Here is a 17,310-nt window from a genome sequence, read left to right as displayed (position 1 = left end):
TATTTGCCTCCCACCTGAGTGCCCAGGGTGGGTTTTGCACATCTGTCCTACCCTGTGCTCTCTCCCGTGGAGTCCCACTGGCAGCTTTGGTCACCTGGACTCCTACTGTTTGAATTGAGGAACATGAATAGGTGGGGATTTCTCTGAGTTCTGGTTGCAGACACCTACCAAGCCCATTCCAGGACTGTGAATGTGCAGAGATCCTCTGGGAGAAGTGTTGGATCCAGTTTCCTTTCACAAGGAGATCTGGGCCTCCAGAAACTACAACTAAGAATTTATTCTCTCCTAGCTGTAGAGAATTTGGTGTAGCACCAAGGCAATTAACATGAGCCTGAACTCCCCCTGAGGTTTTCCACAGACATAGAGTTGTAGCCTGAATGAATGGAAGATATTACAGATTTAAAGAGTAGGCAAAGCTCTGCTTTTCCTGCCTTCTCTCAAATAGCATTATTCTCCCTGTTCCCCAGAGCTGTTCACTGCTTCCTGTCCCCCCATTGTCTTTCACTGGCTACAAGACTGAAATTCTTGTAGCAGTAGAAACAACCGAAGTGAAGAGATGTGGCTGTTTTTTAAAATCCATGCAATAGTCTTTGTTCCTGTTAAATTCCTGCTCCAGTACAGCTTAAAGCCTCTATTCATGGGAGAGCAAGCTGGAGTCTCTCCAGGAAGTGTCTTGCTGATAAGTATTTTCTATAATGGACCTCCCCTCACCTGCATCAGGACGGGATGTTTGAAATAATGAGTTGTGTGGCAAAGCAGAGGGAGGTGAGAGGAAGGGGGAAAAAAGGTCAGAAAGCAGTAAAGGTTAGCTGCTAATTTGGATAAACAACATTTATAGTCAAAGAGGGAAAACAGCTTTGGGGCATTTAAGTCACATCCTGCTCCTATGTCTTAGCACAAAAGGTGGGGAGCAAAGAGGTGAGGAGGTTGTTAGCACTGCTAGTTAGAGTCTGTCATTTTTCACTTTGGTTTCTTCCATAAATAACAATCGTAACATTTTAATGAGGTAACAAAGCAAGCAGTGAAGAGACAGGGTAACAAGCTTCGTTGTGTCTGAAGAAGAGCAAACTCAGCATTTCACATTTGACTAAATCCCAAGACCAGACTGAGATTGGTTTTCCCTCCACTTTACCTGGTGACAGTGCTTTAGTTTGCTTCATATTCCATGCTGAGAACACAGGGGTTTGAGTTAAAACTTTCCTTGAAAACTAGCTTAATATCAAGGCTTGCAATGTGCCCATATTTATCTCTAGTGATCCAAAATATCCAGGGGAAAACTTGGCCTCCCATGACAACAGTTTTTGTTCACATTCACACTAAAATAATGTGGTGACTTGCCATTGAATTGTCATTCTCCCTCAACTCACAAATCTTCACAAATAGATGAACAGAAATGTAGGTAGTACCCCCAGACCTGACATGGACATCCTTCTAATTTTAGCATTGGTAAGAAGAAAAAAAAAACACACCCTTGTCATACTTGTAAAAAATGCCAATGCTTGTGCCATCTTTTTAAGAAAACACCTCCCTCTGGTGCCCCTGAAAAGTTCCCAGATGTCCCAGTGTCCCTTACTGGGCTGAACTTGTAGGGAGCCGTGGATTGAGCACAGAGAGAGAGAGAGATCCCTTTTTCCCTGCTTGGAGCAGCACCTCTTGCTGTAAGCAGTTGCCTCATGTCCTTGAATGTGTCCTTTCCCTGTAACTTTCAAACATTCTTGATTCTTCCTGTTAGAAGAAGCAGAGCTCGTTTTCAGATGTGGTCCATGAAGGATTGTGTAGCATTAAGTAATTTTGATCCAAGAGACTGTAACTCACAGGTCATTAAAATAAATGCCAAGGTGAGATCTCAGGTGAGCTGTGCCCTTGTCACAAACTGACACTGAATGGACACTTACAGAGTGTTCTGCAAAGCTGTCTGCCAGCTACTGCTGCCCTTAAGATTTAAGGGTGCTCTGCATAATGCAGACGTATGGAGAGAGCTTAGCAGTTCACAAGAAGCCTCTGTAATGGCATGAGAAAGAGGCAGGGCAGTTTGTTAACAGTACAAATAATGAAGCTTTTATTGCTATCTTAAAATTATTGTCCTTTTCTCTCCATTTATTATGATCAGATCTGTGCTTTGGCTTAATATAAGTGTGTGTGTGTGTTTATGTATGTAAATATATGTAGATTTATGGCCATACATTAGCTGCTGGATATAAGGACAGTATTTCAGGCAGAGCACTGGCACAGGAGCGGTGCATCTCATGGCAGCTCAGAGCTCTGCCATGGGGTCCTGGGTCACCCTGAGCTGTTTGCTTTGTCTTTGAACTTCACTGCCCCAGCTGCTCGGTAGGGATGGGGACACAAACCACCACTGTAGTGAGGTGTACAATACCTAACATTGCAGTGGTGTTGCAGTGGTTGTATGCTTCCAAAGCAAAATCAGGGCATCTAAAAACAATATGCAGTTGTAGAGGAAGAGCGCAACCAGATTTTAGTCTGTGTTACATTCAGGTGCCACCTAAGAATGAAAAAACCACATTAACACCAAAGTTTCACAATGGGCTTGTGATGCTGTGGCATTCTTGACACCAGCCAGACATCAGCTTGGCACAGCGTGGTGCAGTGGATCAGCAGTCATCTGCTCTCTCCTCTGTAAAACTTGTTCATCTCTAAGATGGATACAAACACAAGAGTCAGCTGGTAAAAGTTGACAGAAGCTGTGAAATAGAGCTAATCATTTTCTGGAAGGCTTCTTCCAGCTTGCAAGACTTACAGGAATCCCTTTTTTCCTTGGTACCATTTAGAAACACAGAGTTAAGCTGATAGATTTCGTTTTTTGCTGATGTCAGCATACTCCATGTCATAAAACATTTTATTTGAAAGAATAGTCAAAGTGTCATCTGTGCTGTGTCCTGAAATGTTAAAAGCTGAGAATGATACAGATAATATTGGTGATTCACCCTTTATTCTAGCTGCTGGGTAAAAAAAAAAGGAGATGATAAAAGTAAAGGTGAAGTCTCACACCCTTATCTTTGCAGTATTTGGCTGTAGTCACATCATTATTTCAGTACAAAGATCTTCTCTATCCCCACTGTCCGGGCATAGATTAAAAAAAAAGAAACTGAAAGAAAAATTCTGCTGTGTTGTCTCATTAGCAGTGCATCAGTACTAACAAAGCTGCCAGCTGCCAGTAGCAAGACTGCTGGAAAAACTAGTGATTTGGAATCACATTCCAGATGAGTTGTAGGACAGAGAGAAGCATCTCTGAGGCTTATGACTTGAGAGGCAATACACGAACCACCAAGCTACAACTTGATGGATGCTGCCCTGGGCAAAGGCACGACATGGCAGTAGAGGTGTGTGCTTGGTTACACTTCCTTCTGTGATTTCTTTCTCTTCTCTGGGCACAAGTGTCTCAGCTACAGACAGGAGGGGTAGAGCAGGGTTCCTGTTGTCCTGAGCAGCTCACTGGGGTAGCAGTGCAGCTTTGCAGCCTTTCTGCAGGTGATGAAAAAAACCCACTTTTTGTGAGTGCTGAGGACTGTCTGTGTCAGTAGAGCAGCACCACTGTCACCTCCAGTAGCAACGCTTTCTTATAAAAGAGAAGAGAGAGGCAAGCATCCTCCAGGGGTGATCCAAAGAGAGTCACACAGGGATTTAAGTGCAGAGGTGGGATGGGATGGGGGAGCAGTCCTACCCCGGCAATTGCTTGCTGTAGGGAGGTGGGCTTCTCTTCTGTGATCTCGCAGATTTTTCATCCTCCTCTCAGCATCCTCTCTGGTTTGAATGTTAATTCTCCCTGGGAGATGCTTAATTTGGGAAATAGGTGGAATTGCACATCAGGATCCGGGAGCCTGAACTCCTTTGCAGAAAAGAGTCTCAAGCATTTTATGAAGTACTTAACTTTTCACTGGTCACAAGAGTGAAGTATTGCAAAGGCCACTTATTTCTAGTGAGTGGTAATAGCATGAGATACTGTCTAGCTAAATGTTAGCAGTTTATGGTTATTTTTCCTGATAATATCATTGTTACAGATGTTTCACTAATGGAGGATTAGCAGCTAATGCACATCCACACGCACACACCTGTTGTGTCTTCTTCAGAAACAGTCATGTAATTCCACTTGACATGAACCAGCAAGCTGAGCATCCAAGGAGAACTGATCCCAAAATGCCATACCTATCCTTGGCCATGTAAGTGGCCATTCCACACATGGACTACCAGAGATTGACTCGGGCTGCTCTCTCTGCTGAGAAGTTTGAAATAAATGGCTTTGGAACAGTAAAGATGCTTTCTTGACATGATACAGCCCACCCTCGCAATTTGTTATTTGGCTTGTAATATGCAGTGTAAGCTGTTGAAATCAAGTATGCTGTGGCATAAAATTGAGCTGCAGCATCAGTGAAACATCCAGCAAGCAATGGTCATCATCCTGCCCACCAGTCTGGAGGATAAGGGCAGGTCTGCAGAATGTCAGAATGGTAAGGAAAGTTGTTTGTCACCTTTTGCAACTAACTCAAGGCAGGATCCAGCCTGATCCTGTGCATAGCTCTTCCCAGTCAGCATTAAGGCATCCATAGCAGCTCAAGACAAGGGAGCATATGGGAGAGTGTGAGGTTATAAGGTCTTTGTCTCCTCCTGAGGCATCACTGTGCCAGCTGTCTTTGTTGCGTTACATCCAATTTCTGCCAAGGATTGGCAGCTTTTGCCACAGCTGCTTCCCAAACAACAGCGTTGTGCTCCAGCAGCAAGGTGGGATGACAAACGAGGTGCTGCAGCAAACAACAGGTTATCTATCTCCCAGGTAGCAGGTCTGTGAAAGTCTGGTAAAAACAGTAGTACTGGTGATGTTTGAACTCTCTTATTATCACAATGGCGTTTGTAGTAAAACTGATCCCCAGGCAGCACTCTGCAGGGAAGAAGTGAAGTTCTGATGTCTTTTTCCATCACTTCTTCAACCACGCAGCTGAGTCAGAGGCCCACGGTAGAGGAGCTGCGTGAGAGGAAGATCCTCATCCGCTTCAGCGACTACGTGGAGGTGGCCGACGCACAGGACTATGACAGGAGGGCAGACAAACCCTGGACACGACTCACGGCTGCCGACAAAGTAAGTGGAGTGACCTGGGGAGAGCCATGACCTGAACAGCTAGAGCATGTCATGGTCAACAGCACCCCTCGGGTCCCACAGCCAGCAGGGAGAAACCATCTGAGCTCTCTTCCCAGTTCACCAGGTTTGTGGTTTGAGTTATACACCTTTGGCAAGAAGGCTCCTGTGTGTGTGGAAACATAGCGGCGTTACATCATTTAAAAAGATCCTTTGAGGAAAAGCCTTGATGGTAGCCCTGTGTTATTTGTTTATTGATTTGGGGCTTGCCACATAATTCTGCCAGATGAGAATGCCCAGAAGCAATTTTCCACAAGACAGACCTAACAGAGCAGCACCTGCCAGAACTGAGTAGGCCTGGCTGCAAGAATGCCAGCAGGTCAAATTGGCAAAAGCACCTCCATCCCACCAAGGGCAGGTTACTTTTCTGTAGGGAGTGAGGCAGGTGTGATACCTGCCTTCTTCAGGATACCTGCCCCCTCCCACACAGCACTGTAACCACTAAGCAGAGGCCTCATGAGCCCTGCAGATGAAAAACAGCTGCATATTTGGTAATGAGTGCACTGTCCTCTGCAAACCAGTTCTGGCTTCATGAAGCAGTGTCTCTGGTGTCAGTGCTGGTTGCAGAGAGGTTAAATCGCTATTAAATGTTCAAAGTCACATCCTGAGGGTCTAAGTGATGAAGAAGAATTTAAATGCTTTATGGCTGTTGTAAGAAGAGAGGGCTCTGAGCCTGGTTGGTGACTGCTGTGCCTTAAATTCACTCTATGATGCCCTTGTGATTTTGAAGACATTCGGGTACCTGGATTTAAGCCCTGCATATATCTTTGCTGAGGGCCTGATGCAGTGATGGAGACCAGACCATGATATCCAGTGTTTAAAGGAGCTGGAATTCTGGCTGTTACAATTACCTGTGGTGCTCTTGGTTTGCTTCATAGAGGAAAGGACAGACAGTTTTACTTATTTAACTTGTTTAATTGTGAAGTTTTGTAACCACCAGTTTTCTCCTCAGTAGAGGCCCTTTTCAGCTTAGCTTTCAGTAACTTTCATGCAGTATAAACTGATCTGAACAAAAAAATCTTTCTCTGGACTGTCCCTAGACCATAATACAGGGCATTAAATTCACTTTTCCCATTTTATATCACCGTATTAGCTAAGTTTCAGTCGACTAAAGTGTTGTCCTATCTATGTGTTGGGAGTTACATTCTCCCAATAGGTGAGGGAAGGAATAAATTTCCAATCAGTTCTTCTGTCTTTGAGAGATCTCTGCATGGGATGGAAGGTGTGGAAATACCTCATCGGGGAAGAGAAGATGAGGTGTCCAGAGAGGTCTTTTCTCACCTGTGTCTGTGGAAAGAATAATTATCAAATATCTCTATGAAACCTAGCCTGTTAAATAGTTTAGTATGAAAAAGAAGTACTTTGAGGTCACCTTTCCTTCTTTATAACATGTGCGAGGTCAGTACACAAATCAGAGGACTCATTTTTCTCTAAACGAACCTTTTTTTCTGGCATATTATTCACGTTTGGGTCATCTGGGAAGTGTTCTAATTCCTGCCATTCAGATCACCTTCTTTTCCCTACCACTTTCTTCTGTTGGGAAAAAAAAAAAAAAAAGAAACCAAGTTGGAATCAACGCCACAGAACCTGACAAAGCTACAACATCCTATTATTTTCTTCTAAAAGTTCTGATTCAATAACTGCCTTCATTGGTCAGCACAGACTAAATTTATTGCAGAAGTAGATTTTAGTAATGGGCTTTTCTGTTTCTCAGTAAATCCTCCTCTGTGTTCTGGACATGGGGAACTCTGTTCAGCCAGGCTTCATCTTTCCCAGGTCTGACTGTTGGAGGAAGAAGGGCACTCCTGCATCTCCCCAGCAGCTAAGAGATGCAGGAGGTGATAGATTTCAAACCCAATGGGAGGTAGCAGCCCATTTGACCTCCTTCACAGTCACTTGAGCAGCAAATGGGTCTGCTGAAGGTAGACCCTTGAGCTGGTGCATAGTCATCTCTCTGCTCTGACAGACAGAGGCAGAGCTGTGTAGGAAGAGCACAAGAGGCTCGTTCTATAGGTCATGCTCACAAGATCTGTCATGTAGGCCTTGTCCAGGCAAAGGTCATTGGTGAACAGATCAGTGGTTGCTGTGGAAGCCCTGTTTTGGGCTTGAGCTCTTTATCCTGGTTTAGACTTAATCAAGAAAATATTCTTGACAGCCACAAGTACCCGTAATTGGAGTGGCCATTTCCAGCCACTGATGTTCCCAGCAGTGGCACACACCTCAGGCTCATGGGAGCACTTGGCCACACTGGCACCTGGCACATCTGTTCTTTGTGCTCATGGAGAGGCCCACTTGTGTGCTACAAATATCACAGCACTGTCAGAAGCCTGCAGTGTGGGGCTAGAGCCATTTTTGCTGAGAACCCTTTCCATGAAGAAGCTGAGTCCCTCAAAGTCAACCTTTCTTTTTCTTTGTCAGTATTCCCCTTCTCATCACTTTCTTTTCCCACGTGGACAAACCACAGAAGCTGAAGGTAACAGGTTCTCCTACTGAAGTTCATCCAAGCACTTACTTAAGGTGAATTTGGATGGGTTTGGCAGGTGGAACAACTGGGTCAGAATAGAGGATGAGGGCAGAGGGGCATGGCCTGTGAAGAGCAGGGAGCTAGGCCACCCCCTTTCCCTCTCGAGTAAGTTCAGCCCCAGATTAGGTGGCTTCACCAAAGGGAATTTAGGACTGCATAAAGGGGAGAGACATCTCAGATGTAATTCTGGTGAGATCTACCAACGCTAAGTTTACTCACGGTCCATCTCTGAAACAGAGCACAGGGTTTGAGAAGCTCTGGTGCATGATTTTTGTCTCATACTTATGCTAATTTGGATTTTGTATATGAAAGTGTTTACATAATAAACCCAAATTGGCTTTTGTATCAGCACTGTCTGCATTTTCAAACTGATCCATCTCACTGAAGCATTTATTTCTTCCCTTTATGCAATTTAGAACACTTACCTGTTTTCCTTTTCATGTTGTTTTTTTCTCTCTAATAATGTTATTTGTTTCACTTCTAATATATTGTTTTGAGAACAAAGTGAACTTGTTTTGATTTCTGTCATTTATACATTTATGAGTTTATTTGTCCTTTGCAGGCAGCCATTCGTAAAGAGCTTAATGAATTTAAAAGCTCTGAAATGGAAGTTCATGAATTAAGTAGGCATCTAACAAGGTAAGTTCATTATTTTAAGGATAGCAATGAATACCGTTGTTTTCCAAAAAAACAGAAAACAGCAACCATTTCTCAAGCACCCTGTGAACTCATGACCCCACTTAGAATTACAGGCTGTCAAAGAAACACACTAATGAACTTATGCTGCCCTATTGCATGGCTGTATGGAGGCTGTGTAACCTCTTGTTTTAAATCATCATGCTCTGGTGTCAGTTCTGCTGCTATCAAGGGTAAATAGCATTGAAGAGAAGGACAGGGAACTCTTATAGAGTAAGTACATAGAAAGGGATGAATGAGTGCAAATTCTCAGTACTGTCATCTATGTCTTGCATTGGCCATGCAGAAGGGGAATAGTTACTCACAATTGTACATAGTGCCAAAGAGCAATGACAGGAATAAGGTCTGGTTGTGAAGCGAGGGCTATTTCTCTGGTAAGAGAGGGCTTATAGAAGTCTGGTAAAGAGACGTGATCAGATTTTTGTTTGAGCTGAATGTGTGATTGCTGCTCTATACATTCCATTTGAAAATCTGCAGTTCTAATGTATTTATGTTGACTGAAAAGGGAGTCAAAAATATACCAAAAAGCTGATGTTTTTTTTTTTTAAATCTTGAAGCTTATTCTCAAGTTCCTTTATCAAAACAGAAAACACAGCTGAGTATTTTTTGCTGTTCACAGGACCATGGCTAGCCAATGTATCAGAATGCACACAATTATTTGCCATCACTTGAGTCAGCACTGCACTGTGCCCTCCCCATGTCCTGGTTTCAGCCCAGACAGTGCTGATAGCACACTGATGTATTCATCAGACGGGTGGTGGTCATAAAAAATGCACTTAAGGCTTTTAAGAAAAATACAAAAAAGCTTAAGGCAAAATATTTCTTGCCCTAGGGGATTTTTTTAATGATAAATTCTTTATTAAAATTCACCACATTTATAATGCATGTATCCCTTGCTGTAACAATACACCTTGCACTGCCTGTCATGTGCTGCAGTGATCACTGTTATGATGAAGTGCTGCTAAAGACAAGCAAGCAGCTGCCTTTGAGCCATGAGATCTGGCCAGGTCTGTCAGCTCCAGTGACTGAGGCTTTGAGGGACACTTGGCTCACTGAGCACATCTAACTTACAAGGGATGAAGCTGTTTAAAAGCAGATGTTGCTACAAGCAGTTGAGCTCCAGTGACTTCCTTGAGGCACGTTAGCATCCCACAAAACTACAGGCTAGTTTAGTTTTCCAGGAAGCCTGTCTACCTGCTTACCTTTTGCAGGTTTCAGAGCAGTATTTTGCTTCTTTTCCATTGCTAGGGTGAGTGGTTACCCTTTGAGTTATGCTCATTGGTGTTTGACAGCTACCAAGTGGCTTTGACCCATTCAGGCCTGGGACAGGCAAACTCAAAGCTACAGTTAATACAATAGAAATTGGCACAAAGGTTTGAAGTTCAGCAGGACTTGCTGGTTTGGCAAATGGCCTCAGGAAATACGCACTTGAAGGGAGCAGGCTGAAACAAAGGAGAGTAATTCCCTTAAATAAACTTAGATAAATCACCATTATAAAATCATTAGCAAGGTAATGACCTATTCGTGTCATTAAGCAGTGGCACGAGCTGGGCTGAGAGTGTCACTGCTGCTTTCCTAGTGGGACAGATTAATTAGTTCAAAAAAATCTCACATTCAAAAAATCAAACCTTAAAAAAATGCATTTGCACAGCTGATAAAACAAGCCTCTTGCTGCTGAGCTCTTGCAGAAACGGTGGCCTTTTCAGCCCTGCTCCTCTCTTCAGACCTACCAGAAACACGGAGAAGCTTCTGATAGATCTGAGTGCTAACTGCTAATGCCTGTGAGCTGCAAGTCTGGTGAGAACCAAAGAAGTTTCCATGTCTGTTCTAGTTCTGCAGTGCCAGCATGGTGATGTCAGTACTGCAGGAATCCAGCTGCATAATTTTGTAGCAGTTAGGTCCCTTTTTTTTTTCTTTTAATTTGTACCATATATGTGAAAATATTATCTTACTACTTCTTTCTTTTTCCCTCCCTTGCATTTTAGGTTTCACAGACCGTAGCAGTTAAATTCTACCTGACTACTATGCTGTCTTCAAAACATAACAAAAAGGAACCATAAGTGCTGGTATTATTCACTTCCCTGTTATGTACAATGTAAATCTTATGAACTGCCTTTCTACAAAAAAAAAAAAAAAAAGAAAGAAAGAAAGAAAAAAAAAAAGTAGATGAATATTTAAAAATATAAAAGAAAATTGTATGTACATGTGATGGGTACTGCAGCATCATAAGACCTGCTGGCTCAAGCTTCAATTACAGAAAATACCCCTGGTGGGAATTGTGCCAAGACGCAGCATTTATGTGTAAGACTTTCCTGGCATGTGGATTTGCCATAGTGGTCAAGCCCAGCTGGTGGGGCATCCATTAGTTCACCTTCAGGTACCCCTCACCCTGACAAGCCTCTGTCATCAGCCTGAGAGAGCCCTGAAATGGTATCCAGGGAACCACAGGCCTGGGTGAAGTCTCCAGCAGACCTGCACCTATGGCACTAAAGGACTTCCTTATACCAAACGCTCCTTTCAGTCTGCAAGCACCTTACAAGGACAGGGAAGAAGCAAAACTACTCTGTGGGCCCTTTCATCTGCAACCATCATCTGACTTGAAGCTGCTTGCTTGCCTACCCTGGAAAAGCATATGACAATAGTTGGCTCCCAAGAAGAAAAAAGGACTCCCTACATGGTCACTGCATGGTATTCTCTCACTCTGTAGCTTGTTTTTATGCTCAAGCCTCATGATTTTGTGAGGGCCGACACACCTCCAGCAGCAAGAAGGGCTGGGATTGCCACCTGTGCTGCAGAGGGCACGCCATGGGAAAACTGGGGACAGTTATCCTCCCTATACCAGGTGTAAAGAACTGACCCTAAATGTGTACTGAGAAAAGCATGACAGTGTGTTAACTAGCCTAACAAAGGAAAGCTGTTGCATTGGTATGGATGGTGGGACTCCTCACTGGTACGTGCAGCTGAAGCATAAAGACAGAAATCCAGGGGCCTATTGCTGTACTTTTGTTTATTTTTACCATAGAGGTTTAACACATGAACTGACCCAGTAGGGCACAGAGAGCTGGATGCTCTGGGCCTGGTTTACCTGCCTACTTGAATGTGTGCTTAACGCTAAACAAGCATGCAGACAGTCTCACTGAAATCCAGACCAGGTCTCACAGGCTTCATTGAAGCTGAACACATTTAAGTGCTTTTCTGGATGTAGGCCAACACCTTTTAGATTCAAGTCCTTAACTAGTGCAGTGCCAGTAAGTGTGGGCAAACATTGCCTATGAGTCCTTTCTAGCTCTCATTATACTGTTTTGGGTCAGTGATCCAAAGCACAATAGCAACATTACTGTAAGTTCCAAATTATTACTTCAGGACACCTTTTTATTTCCATAATAGCTACTATGCTTAGAATGTTTGAACAGAGAGGCCAGAGTTTAACTAAAGCACTGTTATTTCTGTTATTTTTTCTTTTTCCCTTTCTGTCTTCCAGTATCTGTCTACCCCTCTGTGCTGTCACTCTGCCTCCATGCTAACCTTGCCCTTCACTAATCATGGGCCAAGAGGCCTCTCTCTTGCATGAGCATTTTCTGGCCAATACTGTATAACGCCCAGCACTCCTGCCTCATCTCAGGCCTCAGTTTCATTCCTCTGGTGCAAAAGAACCTGCACACAGCCCAAACGATGCTCAGACTCCATTTGCATTCAGTGGTACTCAGTACCTCAGAGATGTGCTCCACTGGAGACAAGAGGCAGCATCTCAGAGCACTGATAGCCAGACAGACACTGCTTTGCAGTTATGTTCCTGAAAAGCTGGGGATCGTGGTTGTTGAATTTATTCACACATACATGTAACAAGACTGCATCACAGGCTTTAAGAAAGGGGGAAAAAAACCTCTAGGCTTTTAACCACACATACAGCATCAGGAAGGGGCTCTGCAGAATGGCTGAGGAGCAACAAGCCCTCCTCTTCCCTGCATAGAGCCTATAGCACCATGGCTTCATGAGCCTAGAGATTTGGTATGAATGGGAAGGAGAGCAGTAACAGAGATTGCAGATGGAATAGGCTAGTGGGAGGGAAAGGAATTTTTTTTTTTTTCTTAATTTGATTATTAAAATGAAGAGGAAGAGGTAGAAGTAGCAGGCTGTTGTCAGTGCTAAAGTCTACAGGGGAATGGGTAGTCTGTGGGCAGCATCTCATACAGCTACTGACCCTGACAGCACCTACCTCTGCCAGCTGGTAGCCTAAACAAACCCTTCAGCAGTGGTTGAGGGGCATAACAGCTAGGTCCCAATAAATGCTGGTCAGTCCCCTGCCACTGTGCCTTTGGCCAGTGAGCCCAAGGCAAGTTCCTGCTGACCTCTGAGCAAGTAGTCTGCCTCTGGCTGCCTCAGGATTCATGTTGTCCCCAGGGCAATGCTTTTATTTTATTTTTTAATTATATTAACTTCTAACAGTCCAAGCAGACACAAGGAATCAGTGGAAGAACTGCCAGATTTCCTCCAACTCATAAGTACAGCCTGTTACTGAAAAGGAGGAGGCAGAAGAAGCAATATGAAGTTTTAGACACCAGTAAGCACTGCAGAACTGGCACCTCACCTGGCTTTAGCTCCAGCAGTTTGGGGTATTTTGCAAAGTTATCCTATGACAAGGCATTCTTCAAGAACTTGTCAGTGCCTGAATATCACAGCATGTCCTCTTTGGGCAGACCCAACTCTATCATTCTTGGGAAGTTGCAAGTAGGCTGGGGAACAGCTAATCCATTGTTTTAACCTGTTTTCTTGAGAACTCAGTTTTCTCATCTGTGAAAGCCATCTCTACCACAGCCATGATTTTGTTGGGAGAGGGAAAAAGTAGTCCTGATTCCCCCATCAAGCTGGATTATGTGAAGGAAATAAAGACAGCATTCCTGCCGAAGAATCAGTTACCACCAGTCATTCTCATTCACATTAGGAAGAGATTAACAGTAGCAATAAAGAAACTACATCACATTTAGAGAATGGAAGAAGTCAACACAGAACAAAAACTGTTTTTCCAGGGCTGATAATGGACGTAATATACGAGAGTCAAGTTTTTCTTATTATTATTATCAGCTGAACTGTGGGTTATTCATACTTAAAATGTACAAGTAACAGGACCTGTCCTACAGCCCGTGAAAAGATGAGCTGGAAACTGAGCAGGAAGAAAGAAAGAATTGAAACAGCAACTGCAGAACTTCTAGATGAAAGTTCTATGATTTGGAAAAAAGCAATGGCAAGGTAGCACAACATTGGCATTGTGTTCCCACCCACACTCTTGCCAGGGCTGGACTACAGGGACTGTATGGGCAATGGACTCAGGGCCAAAGGGGAAGGTTGGTGTTGTGGGCTTTCTGCACCCTAGGCACCATTGGTTAAGTACTTGCATGCTGAAATAGTTCTAGGCTCAAGGCTCCCTGGGATAGGGCTCAGACCAGCTTTTGTGTCTAGACAATTCCAGGTGCACACTCCAGATGTTACTGAAAGAGGAAGAAGGAGGAAAAAATAATATAATAGATTTCTATTAACAATTTTATGTCAACTGAAGCTTGGTAGTAAGCCCATTCCACAAATACATTTCAGCCTAAGGTTTACATGTGAAACCACAGCACTTCATCACCACTGCAGCTGGCCACGAAACCCAGCGTCCACTATTTCTACAGTGCCATCTGTACAGTGGAAACACTACAAACGAAGAGTGGGAGCACTTCCAGCCTGCCTAGTTACATTAACGCTTGCACTCACACAAAAAAGGGCAAGATGGAAAACCCATAGTTATATGTGGACAGGGGCTCCCTAACATGCCTGCAAATAACATCACTTTGAATAGCCATGGCAGATGACTACGCTGATAAAAAAAATCAGGAAAGAAAAAAGGGGACAAATAATTTTTCCCAGGTGTTCAGCCTGCTTGAGCTTGGAACAACTTCTGTAAGCAAAGAGGATGTGACGGGCACACTATCTGCTTTCCCATGTGTCCCAGTTACTCCTGCACCAGTTGCATTTACCAGTTGATATCCAAGTGTATGTATATAGTTTGTCTTTGTATAGGAGTGAGTGTGGTGGCTGTCAATCATGTGCTCTTCCAGTATTGTAATTTAACAGATTATGGCTGTATGAAAACAATGTAAATAACTAGAAAAAAAATTAAGCTGGATCTCTATGTCCTAGTTTTTGTACATACTGAAACTGCATGCTATTTAAATTATTGTTTGTCCCTGATGTATGCAGTTTCTTAAAAAAAATCATTTAAAAAAAAAGAAGCATTCAAGTGTCTGTGTGTTTTCTCACACTGTCCCAATGACTGGCACAGCTGAAGGCAGCCGTCCCCTGCTCCCTGCATGGCAGAAGAGCTGGCCTTACCAGGGCAGGTCTGTGGGTCGTTGCAGTTGTGTTGGCTGAGCCTCTCGGTTCAGTGAAACTGGGCAAGGGACAACGATTCAACTCGGCTCCAAAGCTGTACCAACACCAGGCTAATGAAGAAAGAACAAGATCAGCAGTCTGCAGTAGACACAGATCTAAAAACATCACAGTGTGATTAGAGGAAAATGCCTGTGAGTAGTACTAGCAAGTATTATTGCTGTTCAGCAAAGCAATACTACAGGCCCATCCCACTACATTCATCTGGCCTTTCCATCCTCTGATTTCTCTGACCCAAATTCCAGGAGTAGTTTCAATAGCTGGGAGGCATTACTTTAAATGACCAAATTCTGCTGGGAGATGTGGTTGAATAAGTTTGTGTTTTTTTTAAATCGTTGTTTTTTACTAAAGATTCCCTTTCCCCAGCTACCTAGTGATTGCAAAGCAGGATCATATCATGTTTTAGTTACATACAGGAATTTCAGTGCAATATATATATATACACACACACATACATACATACATACTGGTAGGGCTGCAATGTACAAGGAATGTGAGAAGGTAAAGCCAACCTCTTGCACAGGGATCCCTACACAAGGGCTGTGTTTTTACATTTGGACTTCAGCTTTTTGTAAAACTAGCCTAAGGAAAGAGAGAAGCATGTTCAGTGAAGTCCACTCATTACCTGCAATCAAATTGCTATCTAATGCCACCTGCAGGCAGGAAACTAAGAGAAGGGTTGAAAAAAAAATCAGCTCTCTCCATCAGACACAGCCTCCAAGAACCAGCTCACCTTTATCAGCTGCTTCAAACCACTTTGAGAGATGTGCCCTCTGATGGTAGGCCCACAGAAACACCCACAAGCAAGGTGCAGCTTGCAGTCTCTCTTCTGATATGTATTGTTACTGTGACATGAACTACAATAATCGCTATTTTAGCTTCTATTTGATGAGTGTCCAAGTTTGACATACATGAATTCATCAAACCTTACTGGTGGCATCTAGAAGCTAGCTCCAAACACACACACTTAATCTGCTGTGACTGCAGCCCCAGGTGAGGAGCATTTCCACCTCTCCGAATGTGGACTACTGTGGTGATGTAAACTGGTCTCCAGGCAGTAGACAGCACGGGACAAGACACACACCCAGGCAGATTCCTTTCCCAGGTCTCCACCGACAACCTGGATTAACAATTAGCATATGAAAGAGGAGCAACTCCATTCCCCCACACTCTCTTGTTGTACCAAAAGCCTAACAGAGAGCATTTCACTGCACTGCTCAGCTAGGAAACCTTATAGAGTTTTGGACTGGCTTTTGTGAAACTCATTATTGGATACCAACTTGCCCTGTCCAGTGCAAAGTGACACAGGATAGCACACAGAACAGTAGGGCTCTGCTTCAGCACAGGAATTTCCAGCCAGTAACAACAAACCTAAGAACCACCAGGACACTCAGGCCTGAGTGACTATCTTGTAAAGGTAACTACATTGTGAAAGCATCCCTCATGCAACTACAAGAACTCAGTTTTTACCAACTGATCTCCTACCCACAGACACCTGACGTATCACTGTTACTTTACCAACCTCTGAGTTATTATCTGACACTCAACTCCACACTCTGCTCCATTTCTTTCCATGTTTTCAAATCCATCACTAGAGTTCAAATTACTCATCATTTTGAGTACATATTAGAAATAAATTCTTTACTGTGAGGGTGGTGAGACACTGGAACAGATTGCCCAGAGACAATGTGGATATCCCTTCCCTGGAAGCATTCAAGGCCAGGCTGGATGGAGCTGTGAGCAACCTGGTCTAGTGGAAGGTGTCCCTGCCTATAGCAGGGGGTTGGAACCAGATGATCTTCCAAGTCCCTTCCAACCCAAACAATTCTATGATTCTGTGATCATTTTTAAAGCACCATCTGCCATTACTTTTCTTATCTGGAATTTCCATCAGTTATTTGGACTATCACTGAACAAGAACTGGTGTATGCAACATGGCTGAGTACAGATGTGGCATTCCTCTCAACCTCTCTGGAGGGAAGGCACTGCTTGAGAGGAGAACTGGACCAAAGCAAGGTTATTTTTCTTGTTTGCAAAGTCCACAAAGATACTTGGCATGGGAAGAAAAGGGAGGGGCTTTCACTCTCTAAAGTAAGTGCTCCAGTGTTGTTTCTATTGTCTCTGGGGAAAGGAAAAAAAAAAAACAGTTCTATATGGAGAAACAAGTGGCTGGTAAGCAGTTACATACTCAGCCAGTTGAGCAGAAATAACATAAATAAAGAAAAAAATAAATTTCAAGGTTCTCAGGAAAGAAGAAAAATGACTGTCAGATGACTCATCAGCACACTCCTGTACTGGGTGAAAAGAAAAAACAAATTTGAAAGCTAACCCTTTTCCTTGAATTACTTAGCTAGGGATTTCAGTAGGGTGCACAACTATGTGAAACTGAAAGGAAACTGTAACAATAATAATTTGTAGTAGATAAGTGACCAAACTGGGATTGTCCACTAAAAATGTACATCTAGAAACTGCATTTATTGCAGTGCTTTTGTGCAAAAAGAGCAAACGTTAGCAG

At 43.4% G+C, this 17,310-nt stretch overlaps 1 protein-coding gene and 1 long non-coding RNA gene across 9 annotated transcripts in view; one reads left to right on the top strand and one right to left on the bottom strand.

Annotated features, from left to right (window-relative positions):
• The window catches only part of PHACTR1 (phosphatase and actin regulator 1), a 296,676-nt gene extending 281,654 nt beyond the window's left edge, over nt 1-15,022 (top strand). For 2 of the 8 annotated variants that reach the window (XM_090136931.1, XM_090136930.1), the window contains exons 11-13: nt 4,952-5,092; nt 8,236-8,312; nt 10,355-15,021. In XM_090136931.1, coding sequence (XP_089993057.1) covers nt 4,952-5,092; nt 8,236-8,312; nt 10,355-10,370 — 234 coding nt within the window. In that variant the 3' untranslated portion in view covers nt 10,371-15,021. Of the gene's footprint in view, nt 1-4,951; nt 5,093-8,235; nt 8,313-10,354 lie in introns of all 8 variants that reach the window. The other 6 variants (XM_090136924.1, XM_090136925.1, XM_031589369.2 and 3 more) reach the window with 4 other exon arrangements.
• Nucleotides 6,095-15,852, bottom strand: LOC149918396 (uncharacterized). Its single transcript, XR_016464972.1, has 3 exons — nt 15,529-15,852; nt 14,739-14,848; nt 6,095-6,682 (listed from the first exon to the last, which is right to left on the bottom strand). It is a non-coding gene; the product is annotated as an uncharacterized LOC149918396 (long non-coding RNA).
• Between the last annotated feature and the right edge of the window lie 1,458 nt (nt 15,853-17,310).

Source organism: Phasianus colchicus, chromosome 3, assembly GCF_987193195.1.
Source record: "Phasianus colchicus chromosome 3, bPhaCol1.hap1.1, whole genome shotgun sequence".
NCBI classification, from domain to species: Eukaryota; Metazoa; Chordata; class Aves; order Galliformes; family Phasianidae; genus Phasianus; species Phasianus colchicus.
The sequence above is the reverse complement of the archived record's forward strand: the minus strand, read 5'-3'. Positions and strand labels throughout refer to the sequence as shown.